The sequence below is a fragment of the Vanacampus margaritifer genome, chromosome 10 (genome assembly GCF_051991255.1).
Source record: "Vanacampus margaritifer isolate UIUO_Vmar chromosome 10, RoL_Vmar_1.0, whole genome shotgun sequence".
Classification (NCBI taxonomy): domain Eukaryota; kingdom Metazoa; phylum Chordata; class Actinopteri; order Syngnathiformes; family Syngnathidae; genus Vanacampus; species Vanacampus margaritifer.
In genome coordinates this window covers 8,646,532-8,663,517 of record NC_135441.1, presented here as the reverse complement: position 1 = coordinate 8,663,517, position 16,986 = coordinate 8,646,532, and the positions used below count along the sequence as shown (strand labels likewise).

Genomic DNA, 16,986 nt, shown 5'->3' with positions numbered 1-16,986 from the left:
ATGAACGAGCTTAACTAAGCCAAGAGAGTGAAAGCAGAGGACCACCACAGACCAGGCGATTGAGGATATGTGTCAGACATACTGTAGTGCCATGACTCGCGCCAGCGGTTCCACATAGTGCAGTGAAAGATGTTTCTTTGGGCAGCAGGCACACTGACAAGTAGTGGCCAGCCTTTTGGAGACAGCACTTTAAGCAGGTCAGTTTACAGAGAGGCGTATTCATGGAGATGAATAGGCAGTATTATGCTCGCTAAGTGGTTGTTTAAATTCATTACAGTGCAAGATTAACTTTTTTTTGTCATGTGCATTGCTGCTTCTGGGAAACAGAAGGTTAAATCATTAGGAGTATAGTAGATGAAACAATGGCAGGTATGGATGCTGGTGTCACCCTGAATGTTTCTCAAAATCTGTGTATCGACAGTTTTATCTTCTAAAATAAGTAACTTTGTATAATTTCTCTTTAGTCTCAATGGCTGCAACAGCAAATCATACCCGCTGTATGGAATTGTTAAAAAAAGATGTTGATAATAATAAGAATCCATCCATCCATTTTCTTAACCGCTTGTCCTCACAAGGGTCGTGCTGGAGCCTATCCCAGCTGGCTTCGGGCAGTAGGCGGGGTACACCCTGAACTGGTTGCCAGCTAATCGCAGGGCGCACAGAGACAAACAACCACACTCACAATCACACCTATGGACAATTTGGAGTGTACAATTAACTTGACATGCATGTCTTTGGAATGTGGGAGGAAACCGGAGCACCCGGAGAAAACCCACACAAGCACGGGGAGAACATGCAAACTCCACCCAGGAAGGCCGAAGCCCGGACTCAATCTCACGTCCTCTGCACTTGGTGGTGGACGTGTTAACCAGTCACCCACCATGCTGCCCAATAATAATAATAATAATAATAATAACGGATAATAATAATAATTATTATTATTATTATTTTTTTTTTAATTTTTTTTTTTATTATGTTAGGGAAAGGGCATAAAAATCCAATCACAGTTGAGAGAAAGACACGCGGCAAAAATAAATATATATGTATATATATATATATATATATATATATATATATATATACACATATATATATATATATATATATATATATATATATATATATATATATATATATATATATATATATATATATATATATATATATATATATATATATATATATATACACATATATAGGCTATATTGAGTCTGTTGTCAGCATGTTAATACTTTTGTCATACATTTTATGAAAACTTAGAAATGAATGCAGTCTGCCAGCAGAACAAATAAATGAAGAAAAACACTTTCTGTGCTATTTTAAGAATTGAACATTTCATCCACCAATTTTGGGCAAAAATAGAGACAAGACAACCATTCAAACACGCATTTACACTATCACTTACTGGCAACTAAAATATGTGCCTGCACAAAAAGTCAGGCAAACCACTACAGTATCCGTGACTCTGAATTTAACTAGTAGACTATAACATTTACATTTTAGAGATGTTGCGCGTGTATCCAATCCAAATACAAAGACATGACTATTCATTGTACAACAGCAAAAGTAAATATTGCTGATTTGATTGACTCCTCCTGTGCAATTTTAATATATAACCGTTCAAATAGTGACTCATTGCTACAGATGGGATTTTACTGTACCAAGTCTGCATTATTTAATTTTAGGGTCACCAGAAAAATTAGATTGCTCTTCCACTAGTTGGCAGAAGGTTCATAACTAATCTGCGTATTGTGACATTTTTCCAAATGTAAAATAACACAACACAACCGACATTTTGTGGATTGGATTAAACATTTTAACTGGGAGCCACAAGATGGAGCCAAATGCAACACTACACATCACAACCAATAAATACTACAAAAAATTCAACGCAATGGACGTGGCAATTTGTAACAATTTGCTGTTGAACTATCAACATTGCAAATATTGTTCAAATTAGCAGCTTCGTGCTTATATGTACATGTGCGTTGTGGAACCAAAGGGAATTGTTTCGGCTGCCATTTTTAATCCCAGTCAGCCACAGCCACCGGAAGTGCTGGATAAACCCAGTCTGAGGCTGCAAAGTGCGTCACAGAACAGAGCTGCTGGGAATTAACACTACAACCCAACCGACCGACACAGACAGCGCAACGCTTATTTATTTCTTCTTTTTTAAATCCGACGTATTTGTGGCACAATGGTGAAGATCGCTTTCAACCCGGCTCTGGCGCAGAAAGCTCTGGTCAAGGAGCCCGTCGTGAAGGTGAGCGACAATGCCTGCGTAGTTAAATAACTGTTAGCAGGCCTGCACCGGCCGCTGCACATACTCGGTCCGTTGCATTTCTGCCCTGTGCAAGCCGAATACTGTGACGATTAGAGGGCAATTTTCCTATTAATATGTCCGTTCGTTGTGTTGTATTTGTGGCATTGCTTGCAAGAACAGGTTTTGTTGTGAACTGTACAAATGGCAACAACAACAAAAAACAAAAAGGGGAGAGGGGGGTTGTGGTTTCAGAGGCATGTATTCATGCACAACGAGTAACGTCCTTAATTTCCGTTGTGTGCAGGACCCCGAGCTCGCCACCGCTCCGGTGGGCATCACAGGCTCCACAGGTCGTTGTTTGGTCACACTACTGGGCATCGCATTCATCCTCAGTGGACTCATCGTCGGGGGAGCATGTCTTTATCGATATTTCACTCCGAAGGTCTGTCTGATTATCTATCTATCTATCTATCTATCTATCTATCTATCTATCTATCTATCTATCTATCTATCTATCTATCTATCTATCTATCTCTGCGTGCTGATCAAATTTGTGTACTGTATTAGAACCACTGTGCTCTAAAGTATATTTGGAAGACTAGGTTTTTATTATTTCAGTAATTTTATTGCGTGCGCGCACGTGCTCGTTTTTGTTTGTTGTGCCATCAAGTGTTTCTAATATAAAATGCAGTCTAGGCTCATTAATATGGAGGACCAAAAGTGCCAAAATTAAATAAATGAATACCTCATTAAATAATTAAATAAATACTCCATTAAATAATTAAATAAATGTGTCATGTATTAATTAAATATGGAATTAAATAAACCAATAATTAATTAAATGTGTCATGAAATAATTAAATGTGTCATTTATTAATTAAATATGGAATTAAATAAACCAATAATTAAATAAATGTGTCATTAATTAAATTACCTACATATAAATAAATAAATATATATATATATATATATATATATATATATATATAATTATTTCTGTATTTATTTATTTCATTTTCCTGTGTTGCAGCGTTTCATTAATTTATTTTATTTGTCAAACTCGCCCCTCAAAGTTAGTGGGCGGGGCTGATTCACTCAAATCTTGTCTAATCGACTGCTTCGGCCTGAAGAGGTTAGAAACATGGCAGCTAAGGTGATGGATTTCTTTCTTTCTTTTTGCTGATATAGCGTGATCGAGGTATTCATTTATTTAATTTTGGCACTTATTGTCCTCCATACATTAAAGGTTGGGAAACATACATAAAGTTTAACTGATTAAATGTGCTTTGGCTCCCCCTGGTTGCATATTACGAAGGGAACACATTATTGGGGCACATAATTTAAAATTGCAATTTTACTACAATCAAGTTGTATATATTTAAGACTATAGTGTATTTTTTAGATTAAAGTTGTAATATTACAAAAATTCTAATTTTACGTTTTACAAAGGTAAATTCACTTTAAAAAAATATTTGTTTCATTATGATTTAATTTCAATTAATTCTCAAAAATAGGAAAAATTTATCAATCCACCTTAATCTTCAAAATATGTAACCATCTTTAAAATATACGTCATTCTCATTGAAAATAAATTATATGAGCTTTTAAGATTATAACTTTAACTCTTTTACGGCCAGACGTTTTCAGAAACTGGTTGTTCCCAGTGCCAGCCGATTTAAGCATTTTGACTGATCTTTCAAGGTCCACAGAAAATATTGTGTTTGGAAACACACATGCTACCAAATGAAAGATTGGACTCTCATCTTTCATCAGAAAAAAAAGTTTGTTTCTACCTTATTCCGTTCTTCAGTAATCAACAATAGAAAATGGTTACTTTCACCGAAATTCTCTGTTTTGAAACAAAAAGCGGAGAAAAACGGCTTTTTGTGAAACGGTGTTATTTCATGCACTCTAGTGAATTCTACACTTCTTTTTGTCCATGAATGATGCCACAAACACCTAAATAGTGCTTTACTTCTGTAAAACGCTTTCACCAACAATGAAAAAGTGTTTTTTGATTGCAAAATACGTTTATTTCCATTCAACAGTGTAACAATTTGACAAAACAATTTCGCAAACTATTTACAAATGTGTGCAACTGTGGTACTACTTACAATTATGTGGATGTTTCAAATACAGTTTTTCTTTTTGTAACGCTCTCCTGCGTGCAAGGAGACGCCGCTGGACTCGCACAACAGTTTACTTTCACTTTGTCCGTTTCGCGTGCAAACGTTACTTTCTTGACAGCCTTTTTTTCCGGGGAATAAACAGCAAGTAGCAAACTGTACACACTTCTCCGATCAATATGCATTGGACTCGGGGCACTCTCCGTCGTCCGATCGAACGTCCGCCTGTGCGTGCTCGATTGTGCCCCGCGTTTATGACGCCGTCATAGCCGCCGCGTCAGCGGTTCCAATTTCGCCATCAAGCTCGGATTCACCTTCATCATCATCGATGACGATCATCGTCGTCATCAATGTGCTCTTTTAGCGTTGGTCGATGCCTTTAGTCTTGTAAGTGTAGAGCTGCTTTGCAAACGGGCACCACTTCCTCCTCAGCCATCTAGCTCCCCCCCACGTCTTCTACTGCCGCGTCAATGCTTTCCATCCACGGAGTCATCATCATCACCATCATCGATGATGATCATCGTTGTCATCAATGTGCTCTTTTAGCGTTGGTCGATGCTTTTGGGCTTTGAAAAAAACGGCTCGGGCGTGAGCTCCTCGCGACCGGTCGCCATTTTTCCTTTGTTTTCCATTCTGATCTCCTGCTCGACGCTCTAGCTCCGCTTCTACTGACGCCCACCCGATCTTGTCAAAAGACAGTCATCGCTGCCCTCTAGGGGCCAAAAATAGTCCTTAGGCACAACAGACCTAATTGAAACTTTCACCAGAGATGCGGAAGGCTTCCCCCCACCCGTTTCAAAAATTGGATGACGTCTTTTGACGTCATTGGCAGTGCTCCGTAGGTTTTTACTTGACGTCTTTAAACGTCAGTGGCAGTGAAAGAGTTAATCTACTCGGTTTTTTTTTCAAATTATAGTATCGCCTTAGTACTCCTACTTAACTGTATTTCATTGATACAGGCCATTTGCATTTGCTTCTACCCGGTTTAAAAATAACAGTACATCTCTACATGTATGTGTAGGCGTCTAATTCCTGTTACTGCACATTTTGACAGTACTGTGCTCGGTGATATTTACAGACCCTGCGGTTTAGGGGTTGCACAACTTCAGAATTTTAAGGTCAACACAATTGTTACAAAAGTTCAACGTTGACCAGTCACTGAGGATTTTCAGTACGGTACTATAATTTTGAAAATCCTGCTGGAGCCTGCTTTTTATGTCCTTAACTGGTTCTCCCTCACTCACCAAAGCTGAACATTCACAAATGCAGTAGACAACAATTAAAGTAAAATAAGGCGACAAACTAATTTCCTTCAGCATAATTACCTACAGCTGCAAGCAGTCCATGATTTTAATGGCAAAAACATTGATTAATTAGCGACTAGTTGATGAAACTGTGAACATTATTATGTAGTATTAACTATAGTTAGCTTGAACAAATCTAATGAGGTTTTGTGCATCATAAGGACTTATGCCCATTAGGGGTGTGCCCAAAAATGGATTCCCATAAGAATCGCGATTCTCATTTAGTACGATTCAGTAATCGATTTCATGTAAATTGTTTTATACTGTCAGTGTGGTTCCACGCGGTCTGATACAGACTGTACCCACATTAGAGAGTAGAAGGAAAAAGTCACAATCAAGTTATTCCAATAAAAGTTGTTTTTTTTGCAACGTGGAGCCGTTCTTTTGAGTGATAAAAGTTCCGCGAGTAGAGCGCTAATCAGCATTAGCAAGTCAGACTGGAGTAGATCATTACGATTCCTTCAACATCTATAAATTGAAGCAAAAATCATTGTCAATCAAAACATTTTGAATGAAAAATAGTTCCTAATCGAAAATCGATTCTGAATCGAATCGCACCCCCAAAAATCGGAATCGAATCGTGAGACATTCAAAGCTTCCCACCCCTAATGCCCATGCCTGTGTCGTTCAGAGGCTGTATCACGGCTCCATGCAGTTCAGCGACATGTCAACTGTTGGCGATGCAGAGAGACAGCCGTATTATCTCCCACGGGTGGAAGAAGAGGTGGAGATTACCGACAGCATGGCTGTCATCAGCGTCCCACCTCCCCGTTTCAGGCCCGGTGACCCCGCTTACATCCTCCATGACTTCAACAGGGTGAGGCAGCTGTACAACTCGTGCGCAGAAAGTGCATTTTGAAAATTTTCCTGATATGCGAGTGTGTTTTTGTGTGAGCAGAAGCTTACCGCATATCTGGACTTGACTCTGAGGACTTGCTTTGTGATACCACTAAACACATCGGTGGTGCTGCCTCCTCAAGACCTCATTGACCTCTTCTCACAGCTGATGGTGAGTTCAATGGTGAACAAATGACAGTAAACTGAACGGACTGCCCCACATTACAAAAAATACATTTACATCGAAAATACATCCAGATCCATGCCTTTCAGTGGAATAATTAGTATAAAAATGTTTAAAAAGTAGTGCGCTGACTGTAAATTTAGATTGTGTGGTATGTATGAGCAGTTAATCCAATTTCCTGTCATCCTATCCAGTCTGGCTCGTACCGCAGCTACTTGGTGCAAGAGGACCTCGTGGTGACCGAGCGCATCGACGACATCAAGCCTCTCGGTTTCTACATCCGCAGGCTGTGCACTGGCAAGGAAACCTACCGAATGGAGCGCCGTGCCAGCCTACCAGGTCTGCATGCATCCATTTCATTCGACAGTGATGTCTATTAATTTCATAAGGTTACTTAGGTTTTAATTTCCATTAGTCTTCCATTTATCCATGCTGCTTTGTCAATTGTAGAAGAGTCGTAGTAGTGTTGATGTTGCTCATTATGCAGCTAAGTAGAGATAGATGAATGTTGTTTTTTTCAAGGCCAATACCGATTATTAGTAGCAAAGGAGGCCGATAACCGATATTTGGAGCCGATATTAATTTTCAGTGAAAGGGAAACAAATACTGGGGTGAACATAAAAAAAAATACAAATTCCAATTTTTAAAGTAGCACTAAGAAACTTTTCAACCTTAATAAAATATTTTCATAACTCTTCTGATGAAACATTGACTTAAAACTAGTTGAATGGTGCCTTCGCCATGGCCTGTGTGGGTCTTTCTCATTTTTACTGGCACTAAGCAACTTTGAGGAAGATGGTAAGAACACTGCCACACAAAAAACTACAACTGTGCTGACTGCTTTATCGCATATGTCAAAAGCTACCCCGGATAAAAGGACAGTCAATCAACAATGGCCCGGATTTCACTCGCAGGAGTGAGCTAACAAAACAACGCAATGCGCTTGTCCTCATAGGAAATGTGGTCTTCCTTCAGACATAACAATACCGCTTTTCTCTGTATGGCGTTTCCATAATCGACATAAACGGAAAGTTCCTTAATGTTGCTTTAACTTGAATTTATTGAACAACTTTACAGATTTGCAAAATGTTTGAGTTTTTAAAAAAAAAAAAAAAATTTAGAAAATACACATTTTAAAACTCTAACAAAAAAGTTCAGGGAGTTCCCTGGGTCATCAGCGTGTCTTTAAAAAACTAAATGAAAACTTAAGTAAATAGATCCTTATTAATTTTTCCAGTAAGTAAAGTTTTCCAAAATATCTGAAATGTAAATTTTTTACGTATCCTTGTTATAATTTCAAACAATCGCAAAAGATACAGAGCGTTCCCCGGGTCAGCAGCATCTCTTACAAAGTTAACTGAAAATTTAGCTCCGTGAGGTTAACAGTTTTAAATAGATTGTTTATTGAGCGTCACAATTTCTAACTCTTTTACCGCCAAAAACGTCAATTGACCTTAAGGACACGCCCACTGTATACCGCCAATAATGTCAACTATGGGTTTTTTTCCCCCTCAATAGGTAGTGTAACGTTTCGTGCAGCGCTGGTTTGTGAGTGGGGTTGGCAAAGTCAAAAACACCCACTAACTATGGCCAGCAGATGGCAGCATTGTATCTCTTTTCAATGGGCTGCCGTGTATCAAATTATATGAAAACATGGCGGATCTTAGAAAATGATCAAAGGGTTTGTCACATTAAATCTAATTTTCAGAGCGTCACTAAATAGAAAATTATTAGTGTCAAAGTCACTGTTGTGCAGAAAATGTATCTTTTTACAAAAAGCTTATTTTCTCCTTATTTTTTTCCATTTTCGCTTGATGTCACTCAAATTACCTATTATGGAATCCAGTCTTTGCTATGGTATCCACCATGTTTATGTAGTCATAGTACACATTATTCATTTATATTGAAAGATGAATGAAAATGCTCAAAATCGGCTGGCAGCTTGTTTTTTGGATAAACGTTTGGCAGTAAAAGAGTTAAAAAGGCCCATACCGATATTAGTCAAAATGCCGAATATCGGTATCTTCTATCCCTACAGCTAAGTCCAGTGGTGGGACAAACAAGCAAACCTTAATTAGGCGCTTGTCCTCATTCCATGTTTGATATTGACATCATTCTGCTTACATGTTGGTATGCTTTTCACTGTTGATAATATTTGTTGTTAGTATAAGCAGGGCTCTAAAATATGAGAAAACATTAGTGAATGCAATGATGCATTCTTCATGGGACAATGGGGACGTGATAACAAATGTGTTGTTAATATTGGTGATTGTAACGCAAGAAAAAAATGGGATTAACTTCTTTGTGTCCGCCAGGCGGAGGTATCCAGAAGCGTTCTGCAGAGGAGTGCTTCACCTTCCATCACTTTGAAAACAAGTTTGTAACCGAGACTCGGATCTGCAAGGCTTGATGGGAGCGCGGCGCAAGTGTGAAGGCGATAAACGGAGCGACGGATGCAGAGAGTCGGCGGGAGTAGGTGGCAGAGGAAACGAGCTTCAGATGAAGTTAGTCGTATTTAAGTGCATCTCCAGATTTGGTTTGCATTCCCTGCTTTAACCCTCAGTGATGTGTTTTGGTCTCCTCTGCTACATTCCCTTAAACATTCACTGGTCTTAGATTTCAACTATTAACTTGCAGTCTTGTGTCCAATTACAGCAACTGAGGATTTACAAAACATTAGTTTCATCTTTTTGGTCTGTAACTTCCTCTAACTCTTTGTTATGCTTCTGTATTTCAACATTTGTATTACAGCAGACCTGTTTGTGTTGGCCTCCAGCTCCACTGTTGCACACATTCAGAGAGTAGTAGAGCAACTTTGTATACTCATGACATGTACAGTATAGTTATTGTGGGTTATGTTATGTTGTAGTATGATAGCACACATCACTTTGGAAGTGTTACAGTTGCAGTGTAAACTATAGAAGCAAAAATCCAGAAGCTCTTCCCAGAAGTCTCTTCTGTCCTGCTGTAATATAATATTTCATGATGACATACCTGAAAACAGTGTAGCGTCCTCTACAGTGTGACCTGTGTTTAACCTAATTTGTGTTTAAAGCCGTGAATGATAAAGCATATAGTTTTGGTTAGGTGATCATTTGAATTATCTGTCGTAAAATAGTGGAAAGAAATTGTACAAGCTAAAAACAGTTGGGTCAAAAATAAACCAATTATGGGTAAAAAAAAAAAAAATGGACAGATCCTGCTATTGGGTTAAAAAATGGTCATAATGTATAAAGCAACCCAGAAAGTTGGGCCAGATCATCTACTTTTGTCAGTTCGACTTACCTTTGGGTGAAAAATTGGGTCATTTTCTATTAAAAACAAAACCCAAATTGAACTATAAAGTGGATCGGTCCATTTTTTTGTTACTTTTGACCCAACTGTTTTTAGAGTGTAAGTTAGGTTTGAGCCAGTTTTTCCAAAAATATAATTTGTTTTGGGTTGGATCAAGTATGCTTATTACAATTGCCCTCGTTTGTGAGAGTCAGAGGTACCAGCTATTTTCAGTGGCGTCCTTACACGATGCCTGTCTAGAAAGACAATCGAACATGAAGTGTGCTTGTAAATGTTTTTAACAGAATACACAATTATTCGATCCACATGTACAGCCCTTTAACGGATCTCACTTTTTTTTCTGATTAAAGATGAATTTAACATTCATTTCATGAGTTTGGTTGTCATTATGTAAATAATTGATTTTTTAAAAATTTATATTATATTGCAAATATCGCTGCTATGTGAAAAACACTTTACCGGTATGTCCATTTTTTCCCCTGGTGTTTTTTTTTTTTTTTTTTTAGGTGTTTGGGATGTCTGCATTAAATTTTATCCCAAAAACCTTAAAATAACAAAATGGACATGTGTGTTTCACGTAGCAGCGACGATATTAAAAGAGAAGCCAGTTTAGGAGGGTCTGTTTCTTGACACCTGTTGTTGTTGTAGGTGGTATAGTCTTCTTCAAATTTACAATGGATCTGTCATTACAACAGGCAATTTTTAAAGCAGTACACACATCTCCATTATATACAGTATATTTACAAAAAAAAAAAATTCACATTGCATTTTGCATGTAAATTACATAACCTTTTCCTCTTCAAAGTGCAAAAATCGTGGTTAGTGGTTTCAGCAAGTGGTCCATTAACAAAATGTCATGAACACAAAGTCCTCCACTTGAGACATTCACCTGCTTGAAATCACACGCTCTGGTATTTCTGGCTTGCTCAGTCGCCTCCAGAATTCTTTTGTTGTGAAGTAATACATGATGGGATCCAGGCTGCAGTTCAGGCTAGCCAAGCACAGTGTGACAGGGTGACATATTAAGATCAGTTCCCGAAGGGTGCAGCTGCTCAACGTGTTGGCCTTCGCCAAGAAGTCCAGCGGCATAGTGATGTGATAAGGCGCAAAGCACACTAAGAAGACAATGGTGCAGCCCAGCACCATCCTCAAAGCCCTTCGCTTCTCCCCCTGATCATGAATGGCCCCGGTTGTCTTCATCCGAAGGCTCCCGGCGGTCAAGCAGGTGCAAGCTAGCACCAGAGTAAAGGGGATGATGAAACCGAGGAGTTCTGCAATGATCAAGATAACCCAGGCTGCTGAAGTACTGACCATTTGCATGGGCAGCTCTGAGAAACAGACCATGTCCGCTTCAGGAGGGGCGGTGCTGATCCCTGAGGTCACAAGGTCATCATCAGGGTCCGCGTTTCTCAGTAGAGGGAAGGCCAGGCAGGTAAGGCAGACCAAGAGCCAACCCAGGGCGCATATGACCATGTCCACTTTTCGCCTGGAGGCGTTGTACCTCAGCGGTCGCATGATGAGCTCGCAGCGGCGCACGCTCACACACACCAGGAAGTAGATGGAAGCGTACATGTTGACGTACTTAAGATAGAAACAGATCATACAGAGAGTATGGCCAAATGGCCATCTGTTGTTCAGGTAGTAGTAGATCCTCAGAGGCAGGGAAAGAACCTGACAAGAAGGGGTAGGAGAGGTTTGAGGTCACATATAGCATGTAAAAGGTAGAACATGGATGAAGCAGAGAAAAGGTGTTATCATTCTTTGTCATTATTATATTTTGGATATATTACATTTGAGAAAGGTATTTGCACTGTTGTGTACAGTATATGGAAAGGCCTGGTACACACATAAGTTTGTTTCAAATCTTAAAAGTTTTTTGTTGATTATCGGTCATGTCACACTCCATGGAGTCCAATGGGGCTCCGGGCTTTCTTCACACATGAAGATTTTTGGTCGTGATAAATATATATATATATTTTTTTTATCAGAATCGCTTCTTTACTCATTGTCCGTCGTGGAGTTTGGAAAGAAACCAAACGCACTCCGAACTAGTATATCTGATCAATTCATCACCTCTGACCACAACTTGAAAGCGTGGAGGCCCTGAAGGTAGAACTCGAGCTTGTAGCCCATTGCCACGGAGGCTAAGCGAGCGGGTTTTCCTATCATTTCCGGTCAAAGTCGGGCCACAACTCCGACCAGATCAAATAAGATCAGTGTGTAGGTTTTGAATAAAAATTACACGCATTCGGCATTCACGCCCATACTCGCACTCAGGCACAGCCACAAACACGCACACACTACGCATCCCCTCTCACGCGCCATTCAAACTGTGGTCGTGATAAATATTGAGCACGTGTAATATAGTCTGACCGACCCATTTTGGATAAATCCACTCCTAACGTACATAAGACTGAAGGATAGGACAAACTTGTATCATGCCTTTTTATGCTAGCTTCAGTAATACTGTACTCTCTTCCAATCCTGTCCCTTTAGGCTACACTGCCACCTATGGGTTAGTACACATCACTACATATAAGACGAGACAGCCGGACATTTGATGTCCTTGCTCGGGAAAGGGCAAAATGGGGAGTTTAAAAACTCAGTTATCTTAATGGGCTCTATTTTTATGCAATATGTGCACACGGGCATAACAACTACCAAAAGAAACAACGAGGTTGGAAGGCATTCTCCAAGGGCCACTACAGTGATCTGTGATTGCCCTAGCCAACGTTAAATCATCTGCAAGTGGAGATCTTCTTGTAGTTCCTTATAAGCAAACATTGTGTGTGGCAATCTCTTGCACTGCAGCCTTATAGACCGCGGTGCACTGCTCCTGCCCTGAATTTAAAGGGAATGATAGGAGGCGTTTCCATTGGCCAGGAAGCAAGTCTGTCAAAACTGTGAAATGCCTGATTTTAAATCTTTGTGTGGGATTTGTCACAGAAACATCTTTTAAGATTTGAATAATCCTTACGCGTGTATCAGGCCTAAGATGCAATTTTAATGTCTTTGCTTAGTGAAATTTCCTTTGGTTTTACATCTTTAATACAGACATTAAAAGAAACCCTGACTGTAATGACAAGTTTGCTCTATATGATTTATTTGGTTGTTACTAATAACAATGAGATTCATTTTTCAAAAATCATTTCGAGTTGAATACATTTTGTAGAAACTTTATTTGTACGTACGCTGCCATTGTTATTTACGTTGCAACACATTCACTGCGTAGTGACGTGGAATGTGGCTTAATGCAAAACTGATATAAAGAAAGCGAGGAGCCTCGTAGCATTCCTAAAGAAACAACGTTCGGGAGACTCACCCGCCCCCACGTCGTACTCTCATCATTCACCAGACGCATTCAAGAGTTTCGATCATCCCTTTAGGAACGCTACGGAAGCGTACTGCCTTTCTTTACACCCGTTTTGCATTGGGGTATTTCCGTTTTGTTTTTAATTGTTATTGTCAAAAGACAAATTGACAGTTCTTTAACAAATCTTGTCAATGTAACAACAAATATGAAACAACAAAAAATGTGATATACAAACACTCAGCCTTTTCACATTGCCGCTATTCTACTTCACTATGCACTGAATGTACAGTACAAATCAAGTTTCTACAAATTGTATTGAACTATTTTAAAAGAATGAACAACCAAATCAATCATATGGAGCTAATTTGTCATTAAAGTCAGGGTTCCATTTAAGAATGTATTTTTTGGCTTAAAAGATGTGCCTACTCAAGGGGTAAAAATAAGAAAAGTAACTGTACCTGCATCAGATCAGCCACAGCCAGATTCATCATGAACGCCACCGCCTTCTTGGTTTCTCGGATGTAAACCCTGAACACCCATAGCGCCACTATGTTCCCCACAAAGCCCGGGACAAGGATGACACTGTACACCACTGCATACATATTGTGCTGATACATCCGCAGGTCCCCTGCGTTTTGGCAACTCCCATTCATTGTTGTTATTATCATATATCATGTGGCGTAACCAGGGATACACTGAGGGTAAATTTTGAGCTTGTATCAGGAATGCTGACCATAGTCCATTGATGGGTATGTATGCATGTCCATGGCAGCCATCAAAAACAACAAAAATTTCAATATCAGCAAAGAGAAAATGTCAGCGCTCCAAATGCAATCCAGGTCAGTCCTAATGGAAGAAAAAGAAAAGTGGATCACCTTCAGTTGGATTTAACTATGTGATGATGGCACCACACATCTAGAAGGCACATTTCTAGTCAACCTGGATTACTCCTACATCGTTAAGACAAAACATCGACATCAGTGTCATGTACTTACACTGCAAAAACTAAAATCTTAAGTAAGATATAATTTCTTAAATTTAACCTGAATTAGTTTATTTTGATTTGACAAGTCAGGCAAGATCATTGTGCTTATTTTAAGATACTTATTACTTAATTATCTTATTTGATCAAGCAGTCTTGGCATTGAGTGCTAACAGCCAGTTTTAAGTGCTGTGAGGATTAAAACAAGTATTTCCCACATTTTAAGATGACAACTAACCAACATCAAAGGCCCTGAACTGGCGTTTCATTAATTTTATTATTTTAAGATTTTGCATAATCTAGTAATAATATAAGTGGAAAAAAATACTTTCACTACCAGCTCAGTGGTCTAGTGGTAGAGTGCCTACCCTCAGACTAGAAGGTTGTGGGTTCAATTCCTGGCTAGGTCATGACAAAGAAAATGGGACTTGTTACCTCCCTGCTTGACACTCAGGCTAAGTTATCCACGTGTAAAAAACATTTTAAGAAAATAGTTCCATTTATTACAGCTTGAAAGAAGTCAACATTACTTGTTTTTAGTCTGAAAATACTATTTTCAAGACCGTAGTGGTTGATATAGGCCTAGTATTATTTTTCAAAATCTTACAGGTAAATTTAAGTAAAATTTTCTTGTTCTGTTGGCAGATAATTTTGCTTATTTGAAGTAATATTTTTCTTATTTGACATTTTTTTCGTACATTTTCTACAGTCCCTTTTGCAGTGTATGTGTGTTCAATTACTTACATACGAAAGCTTTAAAGCGCGCTGCGTGTGTCTATCCGTCAGCCTCTAATGGGAGTTTGTGTTGCACTGAAGACACCCTGTTGAAGAAAAAACGAAACTTACTTACAACACACAAGCACATTCACACCCACCCCAGTCTATGTGCAAAACAGATCTGATAACAGCATGGTTATTTTCAACACATATGCAAAGCCACAGACGCTTTGACACTGCACCTACAACAAAGTCCATGAACGCATGCATGCCTGTTACAAACATCTCAGTAAAAAGCATTAGCCAATCTATAGACTAGGCAAATGTATTCAGATGTGTGGTGGACCTATCAGATTGTCACATGAGCAACTCCTGGCATCAAAAACCTTCTTATTGTTTATGAGTCATGTCAGAAAAATTATAGGATTGAGAAAGATCGATAAAATCAAACTACAAACTATACCTGCCCGTAGGCACCCAAGTTTATTCCCAGGAGGTCACTTTGTATAGATGACTCTGCTCTTCAGTCACTCCTCCAAGTGGCTCGATACATTCAGTCATGGCTTCGTCTTATCTGTATTTGTGAATTGGCTTGATGATAATTCCATTGACTTAAATGTACCTAAAGAGTTCACAGTGGCTATGTGGATGTTTCATTTCAATCTTGATCATTTTATACAAAATGTATAGCTCTTTACTCATTCTAATTTGAGTATTTTACAGCAGCACAAATGTCACCGCACCTGCCTGAGCTATTTGAATGAGTGGAAACTCCCACGGTGATGCACTTCGGAAAAATTGGTGGTTCCCAGCAGAACATAGACCACAAACAAGTGGAGCATGCTGAAAATGCTATATTTTTTTATAGTAGCTTTATAACTCTCTGTAATTTCAAAATAGTTTTCCTTAATGGTAAAAAACAAAACAAAACAAAACAGTCAATAATCATCAAATAGGAAGCGGAAACGGGTTAATGGCCATCACTTAAAAATATATTCCTTAATAGGGGCTGCCTAATTAAATATCCATAAGGGTGAAATTTGTTTACCTTATTGCATCTTGGTGGACATTTTGATATCACATGGAAAGATGACTCACTTAGAGTATTGCACCAACTGGGCAATGTGAGGTTCAGATCTCTTCATTTTCTTGTCTTCTATTAAATTTACATACAAAATGACATGCTGTGCATACGTAATTACAGACGATGCCACATTCTGTAAATGAGAAACTGAATGAATGCGTTGTCAAATTTGATTAGCTTTGGATACTAATATCTGCCTATCTACATACTACTACATACATAATGCTGAGCCAAATGTCAATAATTTTCTCTGGGTAAATTAAGTGTACACAACACTCATATCCTTCCGCATGTACTATTCCAACACTATTCCAACACAGCATCAGTGTTTAGTGGGCATATACTGTATATGTATGTATGACTGTGACATTACTGTTAGGTCACAAAATGAGTGTGTGTGTGTGTGTGTGGGGGGGGGGGGGGATACACATACACATTTATTTACGCACCTTATAGACACACACCGCCGCTTGACATAACTCACATTCCTCACACTTGCGAAACAAAGCTTTCCCAACGAGGCATTGTGCCACACACCAAACAAACAGCTGTTGTTAACTCCAAACCTCACACTTTTTCTTCAGCAGTAATTTATATAATTAGCAATGAGAGCACCTCACCTCTCTTTGTCTTCCATTTTGACGCCATGTTGCGTTGCGAGAAGAGGAAGCAGAAGGTCTGACCATCAACTGCATCCTTTCGTCATTCTATCATTTACTTTCCATGTTTTTTTGATTGTTCATACTTTGGTCTGAAGTTTTTTTTTTTTTCAGATATCACCCTTTCCTGTTGCTATGGTCTAACAATGTCCTCTTTATCTCTCTCTCCCTTTGTCTCACTTGTCTATGGGCCCCAAAAGCTTTTCGGCCCACACAGAGCTTC

General features: G+C 38.9%; 2 protein-coding genes and 1 non-coding gene across 5 annotated transcripts; 1 reads left to right on the top strand and 2 right to left on the bottom strand.

The window, feature by feature from the left end:
- Nucleotides 1-2,031: 2,031 nt before the first annotated feature.
- LOC144058809 (integral membrane protein 2A-like) lies at nt 2,032-10,374 on the top strand. Its single transcript, XM_077577363.1, has 6 exons — nt 2,032-2,263; nt 2,568-2,705; nt 6,325-6,510; nt 6,592-6,702; nt 6,909-7,053; nt 9,030-10,374. The coding sequence occupies exons 1-6, from the start codon at nt 2,198-2,200 to the stop codon at nt 9,122-9,124; spliced, it is 741 nt and encodes a 246-aa protein (XP_077433489.1). The 5' UTR covers nt 2,032-2,197; the 3' UTR covers nt 9,125-10,374.
- On the bottom strand, nt 9,874-16,909 carry gpr174 (G protein-coupled receptor 174). Of its 3 annotated transcripts, XM_077577360.1 has the most exons (4): nt 16,725-16,909; nt 15,048-15,124; nt 13,780-14,167; nt 9,874-11,679 (listed from the first exon to the last, which is right to left on the bottom strand). In XM_077577360.1, exons 3-4 carry the CDS (start codon nt 13,987-13,989, stop codon nt 10,894-10,896), a joined length of 996 nt encoding a protein of 331 aa, XP_077433486.1. In that variant the 5' UTR covers nt 13,990-14,167; nt 15,048-15,124; nt 16,725-16,909; the 3' UTR covers nt 9,874-10,893. The 3 variants fall into 3 exon arrangements, with proteins under 3 accessions (XP_077433486.1, XP_077433487.1, XP_077433488.1); XM_077577361.1 differs by lacking the exon at nt 16,725-16,909 and having other exon boundaries at nt 15,048-15,183; XM_077577362.1 differs by lacking the exons at nt 13,780-14,167; nt 15,048-15,124; nt 16,725-16,909 and adding an exon at nt 12,416-12,485.
- On the bottom strand, nt 11,991-12,376 carry LOC144059777 (small Cajal body-specific RNA 2). The gene has a single exon (XR_013295769.1).
- Nucleotides 16,910-16,986: the final 77 nt, after the last annotated feature.

Coding starts and splice junctions, on each gene's coding strand:
- gpr174 (XM_077577360.1), bottom strand. CDS start 13,989: ATGATAATAACAACAATGAATGGGAGTTGCCAAAACGCAGGGGACCTG. Junction 11,680..13,779: donor CTGTGGCTGATCTGATGCAG/GTACAGTTACTT, acceptor CCTTCTTGTCAG/GTTCTTTCCCTGCCTCTGAG.
- LOC144058809 (XM_077577363.1), top strand. CDS start 2,198: ATGGTGAAGATCGCTTTCAACCCGGCTCTGGCGCAGAAAGCTCTGGTC. Junction 6,511..6,591: donor TCCTCCATGACTTCAACAGG/GTGAGGCAGCTG, acceptor TTGTGTGAGCAG/AAGCTTACCGCATATCTGGA. Junction 7,054..9,029: donor GCGCCGTGCCAGCCTACCAG/GTCTGCATGCAT, acceptor TGTGTCCGCCAG/GCGGAGGTATCCAGAAGCGT.